The 21,298-nt window shown below is 45.3% G+C and overlaps 1 protein-coding gene across 9 annotated transcripts in view; it reads right to left on the bottom strand.

The window, feature by feature from the left end:
- LOC147458778 (uncharacterized) overlaps window positions 1–21,298 on the bottom strand; it is a 372,832-nt gene that overhangs the window by 284,288 nt on the left and 67,246 nt on the right. For all 9 annotated transcript variants that reach the window (XM_086510216.1, XM_086510214.1, XM_086510218.1 and 6 more), the window contains 2 exons: window positions 1,377–1,574; window positions 1,177–1,291 (listed from right to left, as the gene is read on the bottom strand). In XM_086510216.1, coding sequence (XP_086366342.1) covers window positions 1,177–1,291; window positions 1,377–1,574 — 313 coding nt within the window. The remainder of the gene's footprint in view (window positions 1–1,176; window positions 1,292–1,376; window positions 1,575–21,298) is intronic.

Genomic DNA, 21,298 nt, shown 5'->3' with positions numbered 1-21,298 from the left:
CATATCTGTCACGTGGGAGCTCCCATGTGCTATGAATGAAAGACACTGCAAGAGCCTGCATTACAATCAGTGGTGCACTCATCTCATCTTTGATGATTTCATGTGGCACTAAGTCTTTCGCCGAGATCAACCTGGAGATCATGGATACATGTGGTCTCTCTATATCTGCACTCCATAGAGCATGGCAAAAGTGACCAAAGTGTCAAATAGCCACCGCTTACTGCGTGGCTGCTGAAACTGCACCTGTGGAAAATTCTTCTCTAGTCCTCCTAATGCTACATGTTCTCTCGTCAATCTCACCTCTACAGAACCTCTCATGGAGAAAGTAGGTCCACTGAATACAACATCAAGATATGTATAGGAGTCTACATACTCCACAGAGAGAAATAAAATGAAATGAGATGTTATATTAGCGTCTTCAAGAGACCGATATGAAGAAGTCGCTGTTAAGCGGCAGCTGCTTTCCAAGTGATTTGGCAGTAACAAAGCTAGGCAGCAGGACATGCAAGAGCATAGGCTGGAAAAACAAGTCCATCCTCTGGTGGCGTCGTTTAATGCAAAGGGCACGAGATGGGGAACTCTTTCCAAGGCTCCACGGTAGGACGTGCTACACAATCAAGGTGGAGTTTCCATTGGCTAGGATAGCAATGGCGAAGACACAGATCTGAGGTAACGGTGGGGTGGTGACCACGTTGCTCAAGGGAGGTGGAGTATATATGAGGCCAACAGTAGGGCGTAACTGCGGAAGCATCAAGTGGCAAAGGTGGGTGCTACAGCACCAGCGAGGACTGTGGCAGAGCTTTTGAGACGGGGCTGAAACAGCAAATGCATCCTGGAAGACAAGGCCGGTGGCAGCATCTCAGAAAGAACTGGAGCCGAGGTTGGGTGTTGGGGAAAATGTTGGAACATTGACAGTGGCAGCCAATGGGGTGTGAGCAGCAAACGGTGGCCTGCAGCACTCACGACCTCAACGGACGCAACCAGCAAAGGTGTCAGCCACGTCAGCAACAAGTAGGAACAGATCATGAAACGGGGGAGTAGCGGAATGGAGGAATATTTTGAGAAATGAAATGAATTCTTCTAGAAACGAATATATTATTTTAAAACTACCATTTCAAAAAGAAAATTTTGACAATAAGATAGTCATGAATGTAGATAAAAGAATAGAATACTCACCTCCATTACCACTTTCTTGCACTCGTAAAAGCTTCAAAGAATCTGTGTGCCAGAGCTTTAAAAATCCATCCTGAGTACAGGTTACATACGTCTGAATTGCGCTCAATTTAATGATCTGCAAGAGTTAATGCAGGTCATGAGAGCTGATGTCATTTGCACAGTTCTTGGTTTAAATCTCATTTTTCAGAGCCAACAATCACCTTTTCAATGATAGGTGATGGCCTTAAAATTGTCACATTCCCTAACTTATGGCACTTGGGAATGACACATTGAACAACATTTTCCTCCTCTTGGTCTGAATCTGATTCTTCAGCAAACTCCTCAAGGGACTTGTTAATTTGAGTTCTCAATTTCACATAAGATGCAAAGTCTGATACTAGGTCATCCTCTTTAGCCAGCTGAAGATAACAAGAGCAACATCCAAAGTTAGAGGACGAGTGCAGAAAGATGCAAAGTAGGCAGGACGGTTGCCCTCCATGTTAGCTGAGGTTAAAGCAAGTTGATTCATGTTCAAAGTTTCAAACAAGTTTATCCTCCCCAACCAGCAGATAAAAAGAAGATTGGACTTTAGGGAGAATTTCAAAGTTTCAAAGATAGCTAACAAATATAACGACATGGTCATCCTCTGCAAAGAGATGAAGATACTAAACAAGAGGAAACTTTGGATATTCAAGCCATGTGAAAATTGCTTGAATATCCTATACACGTGGACCATGCTTCATGAACCTTGCAACAGATCCAAACAAGTGCTTTGATGTACAAAACACATATGTGCAATGATAGCCATATGCAAAAAACTGCCAGTGCATTCTGCTCCACCTGTTGCAGCTTCCCCATGTCGCTGCTTCTGTGTGCACACCGGCCAGCCAACAAGCAAGAGCCTCTAGGTTAGCCCTTGTCAAACATTTTTCTTGCAGTAAAGATCAATTTTACTAGTGATGGGAAACCTCAAAACAAGGAAACCCATGCAGAATATTACATCACTATCCAAAGCATGAAATTTTGAAAGTATCCTGATATTTTGAAAAGAGAGTTCATCAAAGTCAAAAACTGACATGAAGTGACTGATGCAAAGAACTTCTGAAGAATCCAAAACAGCTCAGCACCCTCTCAATGAAACATGCTGAGATTATGAGATCTTCAAACTATCCAAAACATCCAAAATTGAACCAGCCATCCACACTGACGACCCCGGCACAAGACAGTCTTTGTGACTCCTTGGGGCAAATTTGAATAAAAGTGCATGGTTTACGGGCTCAAAAATTCTCCACTGTCCTTCAACCGCATAGTGTACATCATTTTTAGCCTCTCCTGCTAATGTTCCTGCGGATATTCAGGGATAACTTCTCCAACTTTTCAGGGGCCGGGTGCTCCATGCCTTTGGAGAGTTTTATTGAACGTCTATCTCAGCTAGCTGTTAGTTCTGGTAGGTGCAAGGAGGCATGCCTTAAGCTCAACCCCCAACAAGTGTCACTTCCAAGTGACCCAAGGTACAATTCCTGGCGATATTGTGTCTACAAATGGTCTTGCTCCGGATCTAGAGAAGGTAATTGCTATTTTAAGGCTACCACACCCAATCAACCCTAAAGGTGTGCAATGCTTTGTAGGCCATACAAGATAACATTGTCGGTTTATTGAGATGTATTCCAACATTTGTAAGCCAATTATCCGGCTCACTAGTGCATTTGTTCCATGTTAGTGGTCTGAGGAGGAAGCAAACGCCTATGCAAACTAACTCCTCACCCAAGTGGAGCGCAATTATAGCACAATGGAAGCGAAGGGCTTGCTATTGTTTATGCTTTGCAGAAATTCCACCACTATCTCCTGGGGGTCCACATCACCATCGTCACGGATCACCGTGCCCTCAGGAACTTGCTCAACAAACCTCAGGTAGCAGGTTGTGTTTGGCGAGGGCTTCTGCTATCGAAGAGTTTGATTTCGATGTGGTTTTGCACCTCAAGAAGCACCATGTGATGGCAGACCGTCTGTTTAGAGAAGAATCAGATGAGCCAGCTGAAAGTGACCTGCCAAATAGCTTCCTCTACAAGATGGAATGTCGCTCTATTATAGTATCATGACATTTCTATTACTACTCTCCACTGGTGCATTTCCTTCCCATTTGATCCCTCTCGAGAAGAGACACTTGCTTCGTAAAAGCAAACCATTCACTTTGATAGGAGGTCAATTGTATCGTGTTGGACAATATGGTGGTTGTGTCACCCCACGAGGTCCCCGACATTCTTGTTGATGCTCACAGTGGTCCCACTAGAGGACACTATCTTGGAAATATCACCACTGAGAGAATCTTGCAAAGTGGGCTGAGGTGGCGATGTGTTTCGAGATGCAATAGCTCACGCTAAGCAATGTGATACCTGTCAAAGATGGGCTCCCAAGCTGACACGTCTTTCCAATCACCCATTATATGTCTCTCTGGCTTAGCTACCATTTAAAAGATGGGGAATCAATTTATAGGGCCAATTACAAGTGGCAAAACCTAGAAAAATCAAGTATATTTTTGTTGTTACTAATGATGCTACTAAACGGGCCGAGGTAGTAGCCATCAATGATTGTACAATGTACCTCAAAGGTCTTGGAGAGATCAAGCACATTAACGCCAACCATGATATAAGCTTTTGTTGGAGCTTGAGGAATGCCTCATTCTCCTTAGCAGGCCATATTATATTTGACATTTAAATAAATCAAGTTGTGGAGTCGTCCTTCTACGATTAAACACTTTCCTTTTAGCCTCCTATAATAAGGGTGCATGCCTATAAAGCTCAAGCCCATGAGCCTATAAATCTATGAAGCTTATGAAGATTCTAGGCTGAGACCACTCTTTAGGTATCTTCCGCTACTGTGTATATATGCCCATCCTTGCAGTTAATGTCACCTGGCATTGAATCTTCTTGCGAAATAATTCTTTTTTTGCCATTTCTGAGGAGCTTGTTATTATCTGTCTTTTGAGAATTGTCTTGAGGTGACTTCTACGCTCTTAGAAAACCACGAAGTAGTGGGTAATTTTCATAAAACACTCGTGATGCTTGTGTGGCCCATCATTTTGTTGGATGTGGCCACTGCAAGAATGATCCCAAAGCAAAGGTCATGCAAGAAGCAGTCTTACGAATATCTTTCGTATGATGCAAATCGGAGCAAAACATTGCTTAAAGTGTATCATACTAAACTTGGACCCTTGAACATTATCAAACATACTTTCTGTCCTTGAAGGTGCAAACTTGTTCTGCTTAGGACAATAACTTGTGTCTATAGCTGAGAGAAATTCTTTACAAATCAGCCTTCCTTTTGCACTAATAACATCAAGTGAAGATGAACTGGGCCTTACCATACCTTTTCTTAATAATTCACTGAATTGAATCATTATCTTTCACTATTGGGACAAGAGAGGCTCTGTCGAAAGGTTTGTCACATGGAGAGCTTCTTGGAAGAAGCTCAATCCTATGGTCAGCGTTCCCTCATGAGGGAGGTAAGTCCCCTAGGATAAAGTTAGCAGACGAATCCACCCATTCATAAAGAAACAACTAGATGCTTCCTGGATAAGTTACTTATGTCAATTGAGAGAGAGTTGGCATCAAGAAATGAGCATTTCAGAATTACCATACACACAGATACAGCAACTATTATTATTTTTGAGCTGAATTTAGTGATACAGAAAGTATTGTGTGATCTTTATAAAAAAGCGTGATGACCATATCAGATAACTTTTAATTGGCAACATAAATCAAACCATGTCACACCCACCACACAAGGTCTTCTCTTCTTGTGGAGCAAATAGCAGACATCAATGAACACCGTTTTCTTCAGCGAGTCTCATCATCTGAATGTTCCACCTCACCTTGTACTATCAGAGAAAGTCCGATCCCTTCTCTAACAACTTCATGATTCTGGTTCTCTTGGCCTCTTGGACCCCGTCCACACAAATACTGAACATAATGCTCCTCAAAAGAGTTTCTTTGTAGCAGGGCTACAGTGTCATGGGCACGGGACAGGCAGCTAGTCACAGTTGGCCCGGGTTTCACATTGGACGGACTCTCTTGCCGGGTCAGTGACAGTGACACATGGCAAGGATGGTGGTCCAGTCGACACCGTGGCCAGCGCACCACCTCACAGTTTAGAGATAGGATTAGCTGGAGTGGATATTTTGCAGCCATTGGTGGCTCTTCATGTTTGTATATATCTGTAGCTGTTTGGGGTTTCTATCAACTTTGTATGGGTTAGTGTCTAGTATTGAGTCTTGAGTCTATAGTTTTGCACGCCACTGGCACCCTCCCTGCACATTGGAGCCTCGACACCCCATTGTACCTTGAGTCCTGAACTTGGAGCTGTGTGTGTTGCCAGACAGAGTTGTATGGTTCTTTGAGCTTATCGAGTTCCATTGAGTTGAGTCTACAGTTGTGTTTTGAGTCGTATCGTGTCTTGAGTCATATTCCACTTCTGTGTTTGAGTCATGTTCCTGTGTGATGTTTCTTCTGTTGGAGTGAGGTTTCGTGCATACTGCCCTGAGGAGCACCCACTCTAGAGAGCACGACACCTTTTCCTCGCAAGAGGTGCTCTCATTTTTGGCATGCCCGGTGGGACCTCAACTGAAGTCTCACTCCGTTACGCCTACCGGTTGAGGAGCTAGCTGATTAAGATTAACTCTCGTCTGTGTTGGTCTGAGATCCCTGATCTAGTTTGGTATCATCCAGTTTCCCTTTGCCAGCTTGGTCTAGTCTCTCGTCCAGGTCCAGCTTGGTCTCGTCTAGATCTAGCCACTGCCAACTTGGTCTAGTCTCTCGTCTAGGTCCAACCTGGTCTCGTCCAGGTCTAGCCAGGGGTCGAGTCACTCATCCTGGTCTAGCCGTCTCTCGTCCAGGTCTAGGCAGGCCTCGTCTAGGTCTAGCCAGAGAGTCATTCGTCCTGGTTTAGGGAAGCCTAGTCCAGTGTTCAGTCAATTCATGCCCAGAAGCTTGGGTGGACTCTTGGTTCCTGTATGACACATACAAGACAATCAAAGGAGCAACAAAGTCCACTACTAAGTCCTCTGAAGTACTACCACGGAAAGCGTCAACCATTTGTGCCAAGTAGAATCCCACCAGCCCCATTACCCCTACCCTCTTCTCACATGACTGCCTCCATTCCTTCAATCAGTTCTACACCTCCCCGCTCACCTTCCCTAGCAAGGTGCTCGACCAGTGTGTTACAGCAAGCTCTTGAGCACCATCAGGCTTCTGAGCAGACGGCCAAGGAGCTCACAAGTGTCCTAGCTAAGATAAATATAAAGTTCCCAACTTTCAAAGGACTCTCCACAGGATGCAAATGACTATGCCAGGAGATTTGTCTCCCTCTGTAGGGGTCGTGGGCTCAACAGAGAAGACGCTTACCTACTGCTCTTCCCATCAAAATTGGATGGCTTAGCTGATAAATGGTATAGTCAATTTGCGGAGAACCATTTTGTGACTAGGGCTACATTAAGACGGGAGTTTTGTGAAGCCTTCAGACTAGGGTACTTCCAAGAAAAAGTTCTGGATGAGTTGGCCAATCTAATGCTCCAGCCCAATGAGACTTTGCAGAACTCATGATCAAAACAAAGTCTTTGGTCGCTTAGCTTCCCCAGCAACCAGGTGAATTTATGGTGAAGAAATGGGTAGAGAAGGCTCTTCCTAAGTCTTCTCAACAAAAGCTCAAAGAAAGTCTCCGATCTGAAGCTACTCTTGAGGAGATGGTTGCTGCTGCTACTAGGATTAAGGAAGCAAGAAGGCTGTTCAGCGACTCTCCTCAGGTAGAGTATGCCTCTATACTCTTGGAAAGTCTATCTGACCCCTTGACTTCCTTACGCAGGGAACTTGTCATGAAAACTAATATCTAATTCTCCCAAATGATTTTCTCATGTTAAACTAATCACTTAATATGGGGAGGTACTAGGAGAGAGTAAAAGCTAGAATATTGGTAAGGCTGCCAGACTGGTCTCAGTAGGGATCCAAAGGAGGGACAGTCTACAAAAGAGCAATGTGCATCAATGGAGCTTGAAAGACCTGCGGTTCAGCTCCATTAAGACTTCCATAGTCTAAAGTTCCTAAATTTAATTCAATTGTCCAATGGCGAAAAATTGGATGGTTATGGGAAGACTAAAAAGTCTTCCCACATCCCTAGGAAGGAGGGGGCGAGCCCTAATGATAGGGGGTGAGAGAGAAACACACACACACACACACACATTTCCAAGCTCTCCCCAAAGGGAAGAATGGAAACATGGCACGCTCCTAGCCCAGTTGCCCCCAATCTCCCCTCAAATCCTATTGGATGGCCATAGAGGTGGACCAATGAGAATTAGGCTAGAGTAAAATTAGTCTAATCAATATAAAAATGTTTGATAAAAGAACCAATAGAAATTAAGCTCCCTAAAATACTATTGGACAGTCTACCAAGGGATCCAATGAGCATCCAGCAGCCCAATGGCTTGCTTGATTCCTATTGGCCATAAAACTAAAAGGTCCAATGAGAGTTTAAATAAATTATCTAATTACCTAAAGCTCTCACAAAAGGGGAAAGGGAGACGCATGTCACAAGGCTATCAATTATGCTTCTTAATTGTTATTGGCCTTATAAGCCTTGCAAGAACCAATGGGAAGCCAGCAGGAGCAAAAGGGAAGAGGGGTCAACCAAGTAGAGAGAGAGTTGGCATTTTTAGTCTAACTCACTTTGCTACACACACACACAACTTATGTGTTAGAGCAAGAACTCCATCTCCTTCTCCAAGCATTGAGAAGTAGAGGCCTACACCAACAACTCTTGGCTATGGAATGCAAATCCAACCAAGAGCCAAGCTTCAATGGCATGCTCATCTCCTCTACCATGCTAATTACTAAGCTAAGCTATGCTATTAGAGTGATTATGTGAGGAGAAAACTTCTTTCTCGTAAGATACATCTTCTTCCTCTCAATCTTTCCTCATTTCCTTCTAGCTCTCACCATTTTTGAAGGTGTGTGAGGTCTTGGGACTCAGACTAGGGACATTAGGTGTGTTTTTCAAGCATAATTTGGTGCATGAAGCTTCCATCTTCATTGCACCAACGAGTTTTGTCAAGGAACACAAAGATTGTATTGTACAAAAGTCTCCTTTGATGGGAGAAGCTATAATACAAAGACTTTTTGGAGGGGGGACCGGCTCCATGTAAATCCGGTCCTGAATTGTTATCATTTGTTCTATTTCTCTCTCTTTTCAAGTATTGTCTATGCCATACTAGCTAGGGGTGAATTGCTATGTTGATTTCTCCAATGAAGTACTCTCTCTATGCTCATTAGGAAATTATTCTTAATGGAATGCTCACTATGTTATCATTTTCTGCTACACACAATCTACTAGTGCATTAGATGTTACAGAACTAGAAGCCCTAAAGCTACAACGGGCTTTTCAAGAAGACAGGTCCTTCTCACTTAGACAGGAGAAGCCTCCACATCACGAGGCGTTGGAATAGATCAAGCGCGAGTTAGACGAGCTCAAGCCTCAACAGGAGACTAAAGCTATGGTTTGATGTAGCTCATGCCGCTCTCCAGGGCACCCTACACCTGAATGTCCCCTTCGAGCTTATTGCCATTTCTGTGAAAAGGCAAGACATATGAGGATAAGTATTACTACTACCTTAAAGGATTGCGACAAATACAGCAAAGTCTTGGTCCTACTCTTCAACAAGGGCTAGCACTTGATTCCAACGTGCTCTCTACCTATGGTCATCCAAACCATATGCCACCATTGTTAAATACCCCTCCTATGAAAGGTATGACAAGCACCGTTTTGCCTCATAGTTTTTATCATCCCAATGCTCCCTCAGCTCTTCAGAGCTTCTACACCTAAGCCTCCACCTCTCTGCAGCAGAAGCACAGGCCACCTCATCCCCCATTTCGTCCCTCTAATCGGCCCATTTTATGCTACAGATGCGGCAAATATGGGCATTATCATAGTAAGTGCCCTTTACCCGAAGGGTCCCCTCCCTGCCGTCACTGCCCTGAGGCAAACGACCACTACAGTTAAGGATTGTCCCAAGCAAAGTGCATCCACGTCTTCAGGCCCCAGTCAGAACCAACAAGAGTTTACATTTTTAAATCTCAACCTGATAGCAGTAAACACTATTCCTCAACCGTCCCCGGGCTACTCATGTGGTTACCCCCAAGGATAGGCCACATCAAGTGGAGAACCTTGCTGGCGTACTCACTCGGGCACAAAGAGCAGCTCTTGGTCTTAGCCTTCCAAAAGATCCACTTCATCTATCCTCACTTTCCCCTCCTAGTACAACTGACCCAACAGATGGGCAATTCACTAGTGCTAAAGGCCGCCCTCCCTCCATGCAAACTGATATTGATGGGGCCTTTTTGCAAGCTGTGGTTGATTTGCAACAGATCAAAATTCCAGAGGAAGCCCAGACCATGTCAACAGCAGAAGCCATCTTGAAGAACATCTTTCAACAAGTGTCACTTTATGACATGCTCCGCCTCGATGCAAATCTAAGAAGTGACACTCTTATAGTCATTCAGTCTCTATACCCGGTACACATCCTAGTGGCGGGCACCTCCCTGTTTAGCCCTAAGAGTCCTAAATGATTTCCTATCCCGCTGCTCCTCTCACCGATTACAAGAGTCCTCGTCTCACTGTCTATTCATGGGCGTCAATTCTCCCGTGTCATTGTCAATGGTGGATCTGGCATCAATTTGATCCAGAGTTCACTATGCTGGCGTTAGGACTGTAGCCTACCCACCCTGCCCCCTTCACAGTTACATTGGCTGACCAAAGGACAGTCTACCCAGTGGGCATAGTGGACAAGGTGCCTATGCAGGTACAAGACTTCACTTTCAACTAGGATTTTGTTGTGGTCCGTCTTCCCCTAGTTGAGAGAGGTTTTCCCTTGCTCATTTTCTACTGCGTTTTAGGGTTTGCAAGTATGAACAAAGATGAGATAGGGAGAGGTCTCACGGTGGTAGATTGGCCACTAGATCTCCTGGAGGAGTGATGTGGGTCTGCCAGGTGGCACGCTGCTCGCCGATTCTCTGAGGCAATTGCTTGGATTCTTTGACGCATTGGTTTGAAATTTGAGCCTACTTGGTCATGGGTGGTACGTCACAGTGTTGTGGAATTATGCTCGTTTGCAAAGGCAAGAGCCTCTTGCACAGGTAAAAGTTAAGGACCAGGTTGCAAGATGCTATGTGGTGAAGTTCAAGAACTATCCACCTATGGATGCAAAGTGGATGGAAGAGCATGAACTGTCAGAGTCACCAAATGTATTGCAACTTTACCTTGAGTCCTTTGGGTTACGGCCTACGTATGCCCCAACCCGATGTCCGCAAAGGAGGGGTAATGATAGAGCTAGCACATCAAATGTACTCATGGATTCAATGCAATAGCAGTGTACAGTTTGACAAAAGTATGAAGGTCTCATAAAGTCATTTGTACACATGTTTTGACAGTCTTTCTTGCGGATACATGCGATGATAAAAGGGTGCTTATCACACAAGATCATCTATGGCATGTATATATGGTATGCAATCGAGGACTTTTGCGATTTCAAGAGGGGGGTATGTCACGAGGACATGGCAACAGCTAACCTTAGTTGTTGGTTTCTTTCCAATGATTTTTGTTTAATTTTTGAGACCCTCTTTTTGAAGTTGCAAATGGTCGGACATTGTACGGCCAATGTGAACGGTAGCTTCACCCGCAGACAAGAAGTTGGTCGGCACTAAAAATCATGAATTAAAAGGATGTCTAGGCTCAGTTCAAGATCATGTAGGTCCCCCGTTGCACTTAGCAAGTTGGTGGATACTAGGAAGAGAACTCCATAAAGGCATAAAGTCAAGGTGGGATCACCAACAGAAAGTATCCGACAGTTGGACCACATTGCACTTTTGGATGCGGTCCCAATGAGGATAGATGGTCAGATGACCACTCGGAGCCCAATGGAAGCATCTCCTAAAAACTAGAGAACTGCTATTTTGGGCCGTGAAATATGTTCGCGTCATTACCTCTGATATGACAAGGGGAACATTTTATTACTCTGCTGCTGCAAAGTCTAGTGATGCACCAATTAAGAGATTTTTAAGCGGGAAGCCCAACGCGGGGAAATTGCATGCATGAGTGCCAAGTGGCACTTTTTGGCCAATTTACCAAGTTTGGGAGAACAGAACTCGTAACTGACCTTTTGGAGCAGTTTTGGAGGCTGATAACTGTGATTTTCAGCCATTTCTCTCCATTTTTGAGCTTCCCATGACTTTACCTAGGAGCAAGGAGCTCATTTTCAGCATTGAAAGGCATCAGATGCGTGTTTATAGGGCTGTTTTGCTGCGTTTTCAGCGATACGCAGGTTTTGGCAGCCATGGAAATCTTCCCCTTTTCGCATCTATTTGTTCACAGATGCATTACTGGTCAAGGGCAAGAGGGGGCGCTCGATTTATGCTGGAAGGATGCTTCGTTGAGAACTTGTCATAGGTTAAGAGCTATGGAGTGCTTTCTTTCCACTCTATGTACAATGTGGTGCTAGGAGTGATGCCCTGCACACTACATACTGCTCTCTCTCTCCCCTACGTGCAGTTATGTGATGCCCCACAAGAGGGCTCTTCATTTGACTGATGTACAGCTGTGTGGTTTCATGCTTTTGTGCTGAGGCAAGAGCCTCCTTGAGCATGAACAGGGATAGCTAACTGCAACTCCAAAGCAGGCACCAGTGAGGGTAATAACCTCACCGTACAAGTGCGTTTTCAGCGTTGTGTATGCGCTGTAAATTGACTGTTTTTCTGTCATACGGACGCCAGAACCATTGGAAACAATGCCCCATTGGCAGAGAACAATTCGAGGACTGTTGAGAGCTGAAAACAGGGCAAAAACCAGTAAATACAGCGTGCTGAATTTACTGTTTTTGGGCCGGAATCAGAGGGTTTATGCCAGTGGAAGTGAGTTCCAGCAGGGGAATTGGTTTTGCGCAAGTTTTGGGGCTGTTATGCTGCCGAAATTTGGCCAAAACAGGTGGTATCTAGCGGGATGCAGGTAAAGGATTCCCAGGACTCTACTTAGTAATTTACCCTCTCAAAGTATAAAGAAATACTAAAAGGGGCGCCAATTTTGGGGCCTACAGGTTGTCGGCGCTCTGCTCGGAGCATTCTAGCTTCCGAGCCGTGTGTGTACTTAAGTGTTAATTCCCGTCGCAGGTTACCTTTGCAAAATGCTCTATGTGTGTGTCTAAAGTAAAGAATTTCGGGTGAAAGCCAAAGTCCACTTCCCTACAAGCGGGTTTCAGGCTACCACATCGCTGCCATGCTATGTGGTCTCTACTCAACCCTTGCTTGACGGCCCATCCAGATGCGATCAGTGAGCCACACCCTACAGATGCAAATGAGACAATCACACAGGACCATACTTCTGTGGGCCGCTCGCTAGAAGCCATCGGTCTTGGTGAACCTATAACACACCACAGAAGGGGAAAGAAATCTCCTTTGCAGGAGTTCACCACCGCCTCACATCTTCCCCTATCCTCCTCTATACCCGATTGTTCAACCATGCTAAGGTCCCCTGCTGTGTCTAAGGATTTACCCTTCGAGGAGCTTCCACAAGCTAGTTACAGAAAGAGTATGTTGATTTTCACATAGATCAGACCCCGGCCCATGATGTTTCAAAGCTGCAAGAAGCAGCTCAGTCTTCATCCTCTGATGCACCCTCACTAGCGACACCTCCGGACTCGGTCAGAGAAGTCAACCTGGGCGACCTTGACGACCCTCAACACATCCTCCTAGCCTCTTGGTTATGGGATCATCCTGTGCTACTCAATCAGGTAGTCTCATTTATGCACTCCTTTCAAGATGTTTTTTCCTGGTCTTACAAAGGTTTGGAAGGAATCCCACCAAAAATGGGTGTGCATACTATCCCTCTGGTTGAAGGGGCTAAGCCACGGGCTTACAAGATCAACCCTAAGTATGCCGAAGCTGTCAAGAAAGAATTAGAAAAGATGCAAGAAGCAAGGATCATTGTGCAAGTGGAGCACTCTGAGTGGCTATCACCCATGGTCATCGCACCCAACAAGCAATCGAACAAAATCCGTGTGTGCATCGACTACCGCGCGCTGAACAAGAAGGTAACTATCCCATATGGTTTCCCCACCCCCTTCACTGAGCGTGTGCTTGAAGATGTGGTAGGGCACGTACTATACAATTTCATGAATCAATTCATGGTTACAATTAGTTAGGCATCCATACCGGTGGACAGATCAAAACGGCTTTTGTGACTCCATGGGGCATTTTACATTTACACCCGAATATCTTTTGGGCTAAAAAATGCTCCGCCCTCTTTCAATCGCACAGTATACCTCCTCTTTTGTCCTTTGCTTACGGATCATCTTCGCATCTTCATGGACGATTTTTCAACCTTCTCGGGTGCTCAATATTCGACAGCAATGGAGAATCTAGAGGAACACCTTGCCCAGCTCTCAGCTATCTTCCTCAGGTGCACGAAGGCACGGTTGAAGCTCAATCAGAACAAATGTCACTTTTTGGTCAGTGAAGGTACATTGCCGGGCCATGTGGTATCTGCTAAAGGCTTAGCGCCAGACCAGAGAAGATAGTAGCTATATTGAGGTTACCTCCTCCCATCAATCCTAAAGGTGTTCAAAGCTTTGTAGGCCATACAGGGTATCATCGCCAATTCATTAGGATGTATGCCGATGTTGCCCAACCCCTGACATGTCTAACCAGTGTTCCTGTACCATTTCAGTGGTCCACAGTTGAAGCTCAAGCATTTGCTTACCTGAAAAAGCACCTGACTGAAGCTCCGATTTTGGTAGCCCCCCTGATTGGTCTCTAACTTTCCATGTATATATACCGATGCTAGACTGCTGTGAGAGCCGTCCTCACTTAGCCTAGCAAGGAATTTAATCTCGATCGTCCCGTTCATTATGCAAGCAGGTTGCTCATGAAAATTGAGCGCAATTACAACACTTCCGAGAGGGAAGGTTTGGCCATTGTTTATGCTCTTTACAAATTTCAGCACTATTTATTAGGGGTTCACTTCACAGTTATTACTGATCATCGTGCTCTTGGTTACCTGCTAAATAAGCTGCAAGTTGCAGGTAGGGTCTGGCGATGGCTCCTTCAATTCCAAGGGTTCGATTTCGAAGTGGTACTTTGTCTTAGCAAACGCCATGTCATGGACGATTATCTCTCTCGCGTCCAATCAGGTGAGGAAGCTACAGGTATTGAGGATGACTTTCCAGATAGCAATTTATTTCAAATCCATGCAACTCTAGAGTGGTACTGTGATGTTCTATACTTGTTCCACTGGTAGGTTCCCAGAAAATGCTTCTCCATTGCAAAAACACAATTCACTTTGATTGGCGGTCAACTCTATAAGGCTGGACTTGATGGGGTTTTCAGTCAAGAGTGACTTGATGTAACGTGACGAGGGGTTCTGGGGTAGAGAGGGGAGCGAGGTTTAGATAGGGGGGCGAGGTGTAGATAGGGGGTGTCGAGGAATGGGTAGGGGCGAGGGGAAGATAGGGGGGCGAGGGGTAGATAGGGGGAGCGAGGGCTGGTGAGTCGGCCTAGGGGTGGGTAGGGGCGAGAGATGGGGGGGGGGGGGGGGGGGGGGGGGGGGGGGGGGGGGGGGGGGGGGGTAGGGAGGGGATAGGGACGAGGGAGACAGGGGGGCGAGGGGTGGGTAGGGACGAGAGGTAGATAAGGGGGGGAGGGTGAGGGGTGGACGGGGAAAGGGGGTTTTCAAAAAATGATGGACGGGTAGGGGCAAAGGGGCCATAGTGCGCGAGAGAGAGAAAGGAGAAGGGGAGAGAGAGAGAGAGAGAGAGAGAGAGAGAGAGAGAGAGAGAGAGAAATCAGTTTTATTGTGATGGCAAATAGGAAATTTGTACCTGCTTCTCCTTTCAACTAGGATGTGGGCAATCAGAATAGTGCGTATAGAGAGAGTCGGAAGTGGAATCAATGAAAGGAGGAAGGCATCAGGAGGGAAGCATATTGAACGAGCGTTACAAATAGATCGCACAAGAAAGGCAAAGAAATAGATGTGTGTGTGAGAGAGCGCACCATAAGACAGAGAGGGGGAGGGAGATGCAGCAGAGTAGGTTTAACACCCTAGGAACAATACCATAAAATCAAGGATCTATCCGACGAGAGCTCGGACATTGAACAAATCCACAAGAAAAGGGAGGCAATAGAGACAGAGCAGTAAGGACACAGAGATAGAGATACCTAGGGATACAAATAGACAAAGAGACAGAAACAAGAGGATGACAATCCAATCTATGAGTGAATTCAAATAATTAAAAAAAAGAAGGTGAATCATAGCAGGACTCCAAAAGCCGAATTTCATCAATGAGATGAGAGAGAAATGGATGCACGCAGTAAAACAAGGAGAATTTTAAAGATAACATTGATTATAACTGAGATGAGAACTAACATGAGGAAGACTTGAGAAGAGGGAAAAATGGGAAAGCCAGAGAGAGCTGAGGACGCAACAGTCATATGGTTGCTGGTGGGAGGAATAGCATGACCAGATTTCTAAAGAGTCAGGGCGAGAGATAGCACTTGATTCTGGACCATTTACCAGTGGCAAGGGAACACCTTCCAGAGTGACTAACTGGACAGCCCCCAGTGGGAAAATCTCTTGTACCATGAATGACCCTTTCCAGGCTGGGACTAACTTCTTAGCTTTTTTCAAATATTTATCTTGATAGAGTAGCACCAATGTTCCTTGTGTTATTTTCGGCTTTCTGAGATGGCGATCATGCCACGCTTTGCGACGAAGTTGCTCGGCTTGCAAAGCATGTGAAGCTAACATCCTGCTTTCTTCTAACTTTGAGAGACGAGAGAGGTTTGCGGAAGCAATCCCTGCTGTGACGCGAACGCTTCCCACTCTTGCTGAACCTGAGTTGAACTCATATAGTGCAAGTGCTTCTAGACCGAAAGCTAGCTGGAATGGGGTGTGGTTAGTGGTTGCCTTGAAGGAGGTGCGATAAGCCCAGACTGTGCTGAGGATAGCTTGAGCCCAAGAAGTTGGATGCATGTGACAAGCTTTCTTGAGAAGTGCGATTAGCACTTTGTTAGTGCTCTCGGCTTGCCCATTTGCTCTGGGATAGTAAGATCAAGATTTGCGATGAAAAATCTTGTAGTTCGTGAGGAGTGTGGAGATCAGGTCGTTGACGAAATGACTACCTTGATTACTTGTGATTTCTAGAGGGCACCCAAACCTGCAAAAAATCAATAATTTTGCGATAGTGACGGTTGTGCAGTCCATGGTAGCCACCACTTCGGCCCACTTTGTTGCATGATCCGTCGCTACCAGTAGATACTTACGATTGCCGGGTTGAGCAGGTGGAGCAATTGGACCAACAAAGTCCAAGCCCCATCGCTCAAAGGGAAACCACGCCATAGATACCTGTAGAGGCCGATTGGCTTGCTTGCTAGGCTTGGGCGCACATCGCTGACAGACATCACAAATCTTGACATGAGCAATAGCATCTCTGAATAGATAGGGCCACCACAAGCCTGTCTGTAAGATTTTTTGCGTCATGATGTGACCTGAATAATGGCCACCTGTAGGACCATTGTGTGCATCTTCCATAATGTGATCTACTTCAGTTTTGGGGTCGAGGGGTAGAAAGGGGAGCGAGGTTTAGATAGGGGGTGTCGAGGAATTATATAAGTTTTGGGGTCGAGGGGTAGAAAGAGGAGTGAGGTCTAGATAGGGGGGCGAGGTGTAGATAGGGGGTGTCGCGAACGCTTCCCACTCTTGCTCATGTGAAGGTCTGTGATGTATGCCAACGTTGTGCACCTAAACCTGGTAAGCAATCAAACCGTCCCTTACAGGTATCCATGGCATTGCATTTGAAAGATGGGGTTCGGACTTTGTGGGTCCAATTTCTCCGCCAACCCAACTAGGTAATCAAAAGTATTTGCTTGTGGCTACAAATTATGCCACTAAATGGGCAGAGGTTTTAGCTACGACTGATTGCACTAGCTCTACAATAGTAAAGTTCTTGTACGAAAATATATTTTGCAAGTTTGGGTGTCCCTTAGAGATTATCAATGACAGGGGCAACCATTTTGTCAATGATCTCATCACCACACTGCTAGACAACTACAAAATCTTCCATCGCAAGTTGTGCTCTTACTATCCTAGAGCAAATGAACAGGCACAGAGCACCAACAAAGTTCTCATTGCTCTACTTCGCAAAGCTTTCATCTGCATCCAGCTTCTTGGGCTCAAGCAATCCTCGGCACTATTTGGGCGTATCACAGTTCCTACAAAGCAGCTACGAACTACAGTCCTTTTCAATTGGCTTTTGGGTTAGAAGCAATCGCCCCTTTTGAATTCAACTCCGGCTCCGCTAGGGCGGGCAGTCTCCATGTCTCAGCAGATATTGCCTCTGCCAATCTGTCTCATCTCTCCCTGTTGGATGAAAGCCGCAACGATTACATCAGCTGGCTGATTTTCGGCCATTGTTTGGCTCTGAGATGACGGAGTTATGCGAAGCTCAAGTGTGTATTCAGCAAAATGATAAGAGGAAGCTTGCTAAGTGGCAGACGTGTGCCCAACAATAGGCCTTTATGGATAAAGGTTGTGCTTCGAAGAAATTTTTTAAGCAATTGCATCATTCGAGAGTCTCACAGTGGATTAAACGTATTATGCTTCCTTCGGGTGCCTTGACTTCTTTGAAGCGAGAATTGGCTGATGTTATGGTTTCACATTATCGTACGGTGTTTGTTTACAGGGCTTCATCACGCTCAGTATGGTTTCATTCCTCGTCGTCAAATCATGGACAATTTGGCAAATCTTATGATTGGCATGGAATATGCTAAGTATACGCAGCAAGATGTGCTCGTCATGCAAGTTGATATTGAAAAGGCCTTTGACACTGTGCATTGGGACTTCATTGCTGCCACAATGAGATGTCTAGGATTTGGTCCTAAGTTGGCAAATGTGGTTTATTTTTTGTATGATTGTAGTACGTCTTCGGGCATCCTGGACAGGGAATTGACAGAATCGTGGCCGCTTGGTTGTTCGGTTAGGCAAGGTTGCCCTATTAGTGCTTTGCTGTATGCAATTGCTTCTCATCCTTTGTTGATGTATCTTGATCACTTGACCTCTGCGCACCGTCTTCATGGTTTGCAGCTTCCTTCGGGTCATACTTTTATTGGACAGGCTTATGCAGATGACTCGCTGTTTATGCCCCGCAATCAGCAAAATGATGTTCAAGAGATTATGAACGCTTTGGAATTGTTTGCGCTTGCAGCTGGTCTAAAAGTCAATTTCCGTAAATCAAAGCTTCTGCCGCTTCGTTCCTGTGATTGGCATACTCTGTTGTGGCCAGGAGAGATTGTTCTTCCAAATGTAATCACTAGGCATTTGGGTTATCCAATTGGATGGAATGTTACGCACACGCAGAAAGTGGATTGGGTTATGAATCGCCTGAATGTTAAACTGCATTACTGGAAGCTTTCTACCTAGCCGTTACATGTTCGCCTTCGTATTGTTCAGAGTATCCTCATGGCATATGTTTAGTTCTTTTTGCCATTGTTGCATTGGCCCCGTCATTGTCTTGACTCTCTAATGTCGACCATTTTGTCTCATTTGTGGCGAACGCGTGCTCACAAAAAAGGGTTGCGCTTGATATCGATGGCGAAACTATGTACACCAAAGCGCTTTGGTGGTTTGAATATATTGGATCTGCGTAGGCATGTCATTGCCAAGAAGGCTATGCTTTTGCCTACACTTGTGCAACAATCTCAGCCTTGGACTCTTATGTTTTCACACTTGACTCAACATGTGGTTACATCTTCATTTGGTCACTGGCAATCATCCATGTGGGAGGCAGTATTTGGTAAGATGGATGCTCGTATTCCTAGATGCCCTCTTTCTTCCACCTTGCTTTTTGCATGGAAACAAGTTACGATTTATCTTTCCTGGAATGCTCAGAGGGAAGAAAACTCGCTTCGTGCGGAGAGTCTTCATTGGAGTCGGGCATTTTCTCTTACTTTGGTTGACCGCTCGCCTCGCCAAGCGTATTTCCTCTCCTGTCGTGGCATTCGAGTGGTTGAGGATGTGGTGGATGCGGATGGTTTCACTTTTGAGTTTCCATTTGCCGCTCGCCGCTTTGGATTGGGCATGCACTATCGCCAGTTTTGGAGAGAATTACTGCAAATGTTGTCAGGTTTCTTGCCGGTTTCACCTTTGGCAGATGGTGATCGCATGTCTGACTGGAAGCTTGGGGAAATGCCATTTCGTGATATTTCTGCTGGCCGGGCATATGCTCTTCTGCTGCCTCGTCCATCGATTGCTGATCATTGCAACGTTATTTGGCACATGCATAAATCCGATATTTGGTGGCGCAGGATTATATCTGCAATATGGGAAAGTCATTTGCCGTTGAAAGAGCGTTTGTTTCTTTGGCGGTGTTTACTTGGTGTGCTCCCAGTGGGTACCTTTCTTCGGATGCGCCGTATCCGCTCTTCATCATGTGTCCGTTGCTTATCTGCCGATGAGGATGTCTGTCACCTCTTGTGGGATTGCTGTGTCACTCGAGACTTCCTTCGTCGGGTTTCTGCGTGTATGCGGCTACGTTTTCCCATGACGGTCTTCCATAAGCGGTTTTGGATTTTCAGTATCTTCTCGCCAGCGTTGTAGTGCTTTGCAGCCTTCTTCATGTGGGTCAGGTTTTGGGCATACTGGAGCCTGTGGCGGCAGCGTAATGGCTATATGTTCCATCACATTCATACGGATCCACTACCTTTCTTCAAGATTTCCCTTCGGCACTCTTTGAGGTTTGCCTTGGAAGTTGGTGATATCACAGCAGAGATACATCAGCTTTCTTATGAATGTTTTTAGCTATTCTATACCGCCGAACACTGTTGTGTTCCTTTCCTTGTACATCTTTTTGGTGGGTTTTCCTCTCTTTGAGGTTTCCCAGAGATAGCTAAATCAAATTGATTTACAAAAAAAAAGAAAGCCGCGGGTTAGCTTCGTCTACGCTGCAAGGAGAGAAACTTTGTCGTAAAGCATGGCATGATTGCCATCTTTGTAAGCGAAAAATAATCACAAGATCACTGGTGCTACTTTATCAAGCTAGATATCAAAAAAAAGTAAAGAAGTTGGTCCTAGCTTGGCAAGGACCATTCATAGTACAAGAGATTCTACCACAGGGGGCAGTTCAGTTAGTGACTTTGGAAGGTAGTTCCTTGCCGTTGGTAAATGGCTCCAAGATTAAATGCTATTACCCTTCACCATAAGCCTTAAGTCATCGTCTCTTCTACTAAGTATTTTAGCATGCAAGGCAAGGTGCCTTCCCGTTGTGTCCCAACCAAGTTGTGTACCCTACCAACCTGCTACGATTCAGCTCACTTCTATAACTTGCCTTCTCACAGTGCTTCCTCAGCTTAAAAAACATTGTTCTTTCCGGCCTGTGTCTATCTCCTATTCCCCAGTTTTTTTCATTGGATTAGTAACCTTAAACACTGCTCTTCCGGCCTATGTATCTTCTGTTTCCCAGTTTTCTTTTTATGGATTACTGCTATGTCTAATTCACGAAGGATATTCTTTCATTAAGCATTCTCATATTGGGTTTGTGCACTGACATATATAGTGCATCTCCGTCTCTGGCTCTATATGGCATAGCCGGCATATCCTGTTAGCTGTTGGTATCCCTCTGAATCTACCAGTATCAATCCCAAGCTGGTGTGAAGATGTCCATATCTGACCAATGGCATACCCTAACCCATGAGACAAATGTGTATCCATATAGCTGGGTCAAATCCAAAAACCCATCCCATGTGAGTTGGAGAAGATGCTCTCTACAGAAAGCCATCTTCGTGCTCAACGCCAGTGTCCGTTCTATCCATGTCCTCCTGGGGTCCAATTGGGTCAAGTCCTACCAAATGAGTCTAGTAATCTCCACCTAGTAATCTCCACCTATGTAAGAGACAGTGATGGTGCATCAAAGGAGTATTGGAAAAGAGGCAAGTTATTCATGTTGAAGAAACCATGATGACATCTGTGCATACCAGCATGATGTGTCCCCCTGCAAAGCTAGCTGTCTAGAGGACTGAAGGACCAATCTGGCATATTTGTCTCTGGTAGTATTCCATAAGCTATG

Source organism: Adiantum capillus-veneris, chromosome 4, assembly GCF_014529385.1.
Source record: "Adiantum capillus-veneris isolate H3 chromosome 4, ASM1452938v2, whole genome shotgun sequence".
Lineage (NCBI taxonomy): Eukaryota > Viridiplantae > Streptophyta > Polypodiopsida > Polypodiales > Pteridaceae > Adiantum > Adiantum capillus-veneris.
Note: the sequence above shows the minus strand (reverse complement) of the source record. Positions and strands in the feature narration are given on the sequence as shown.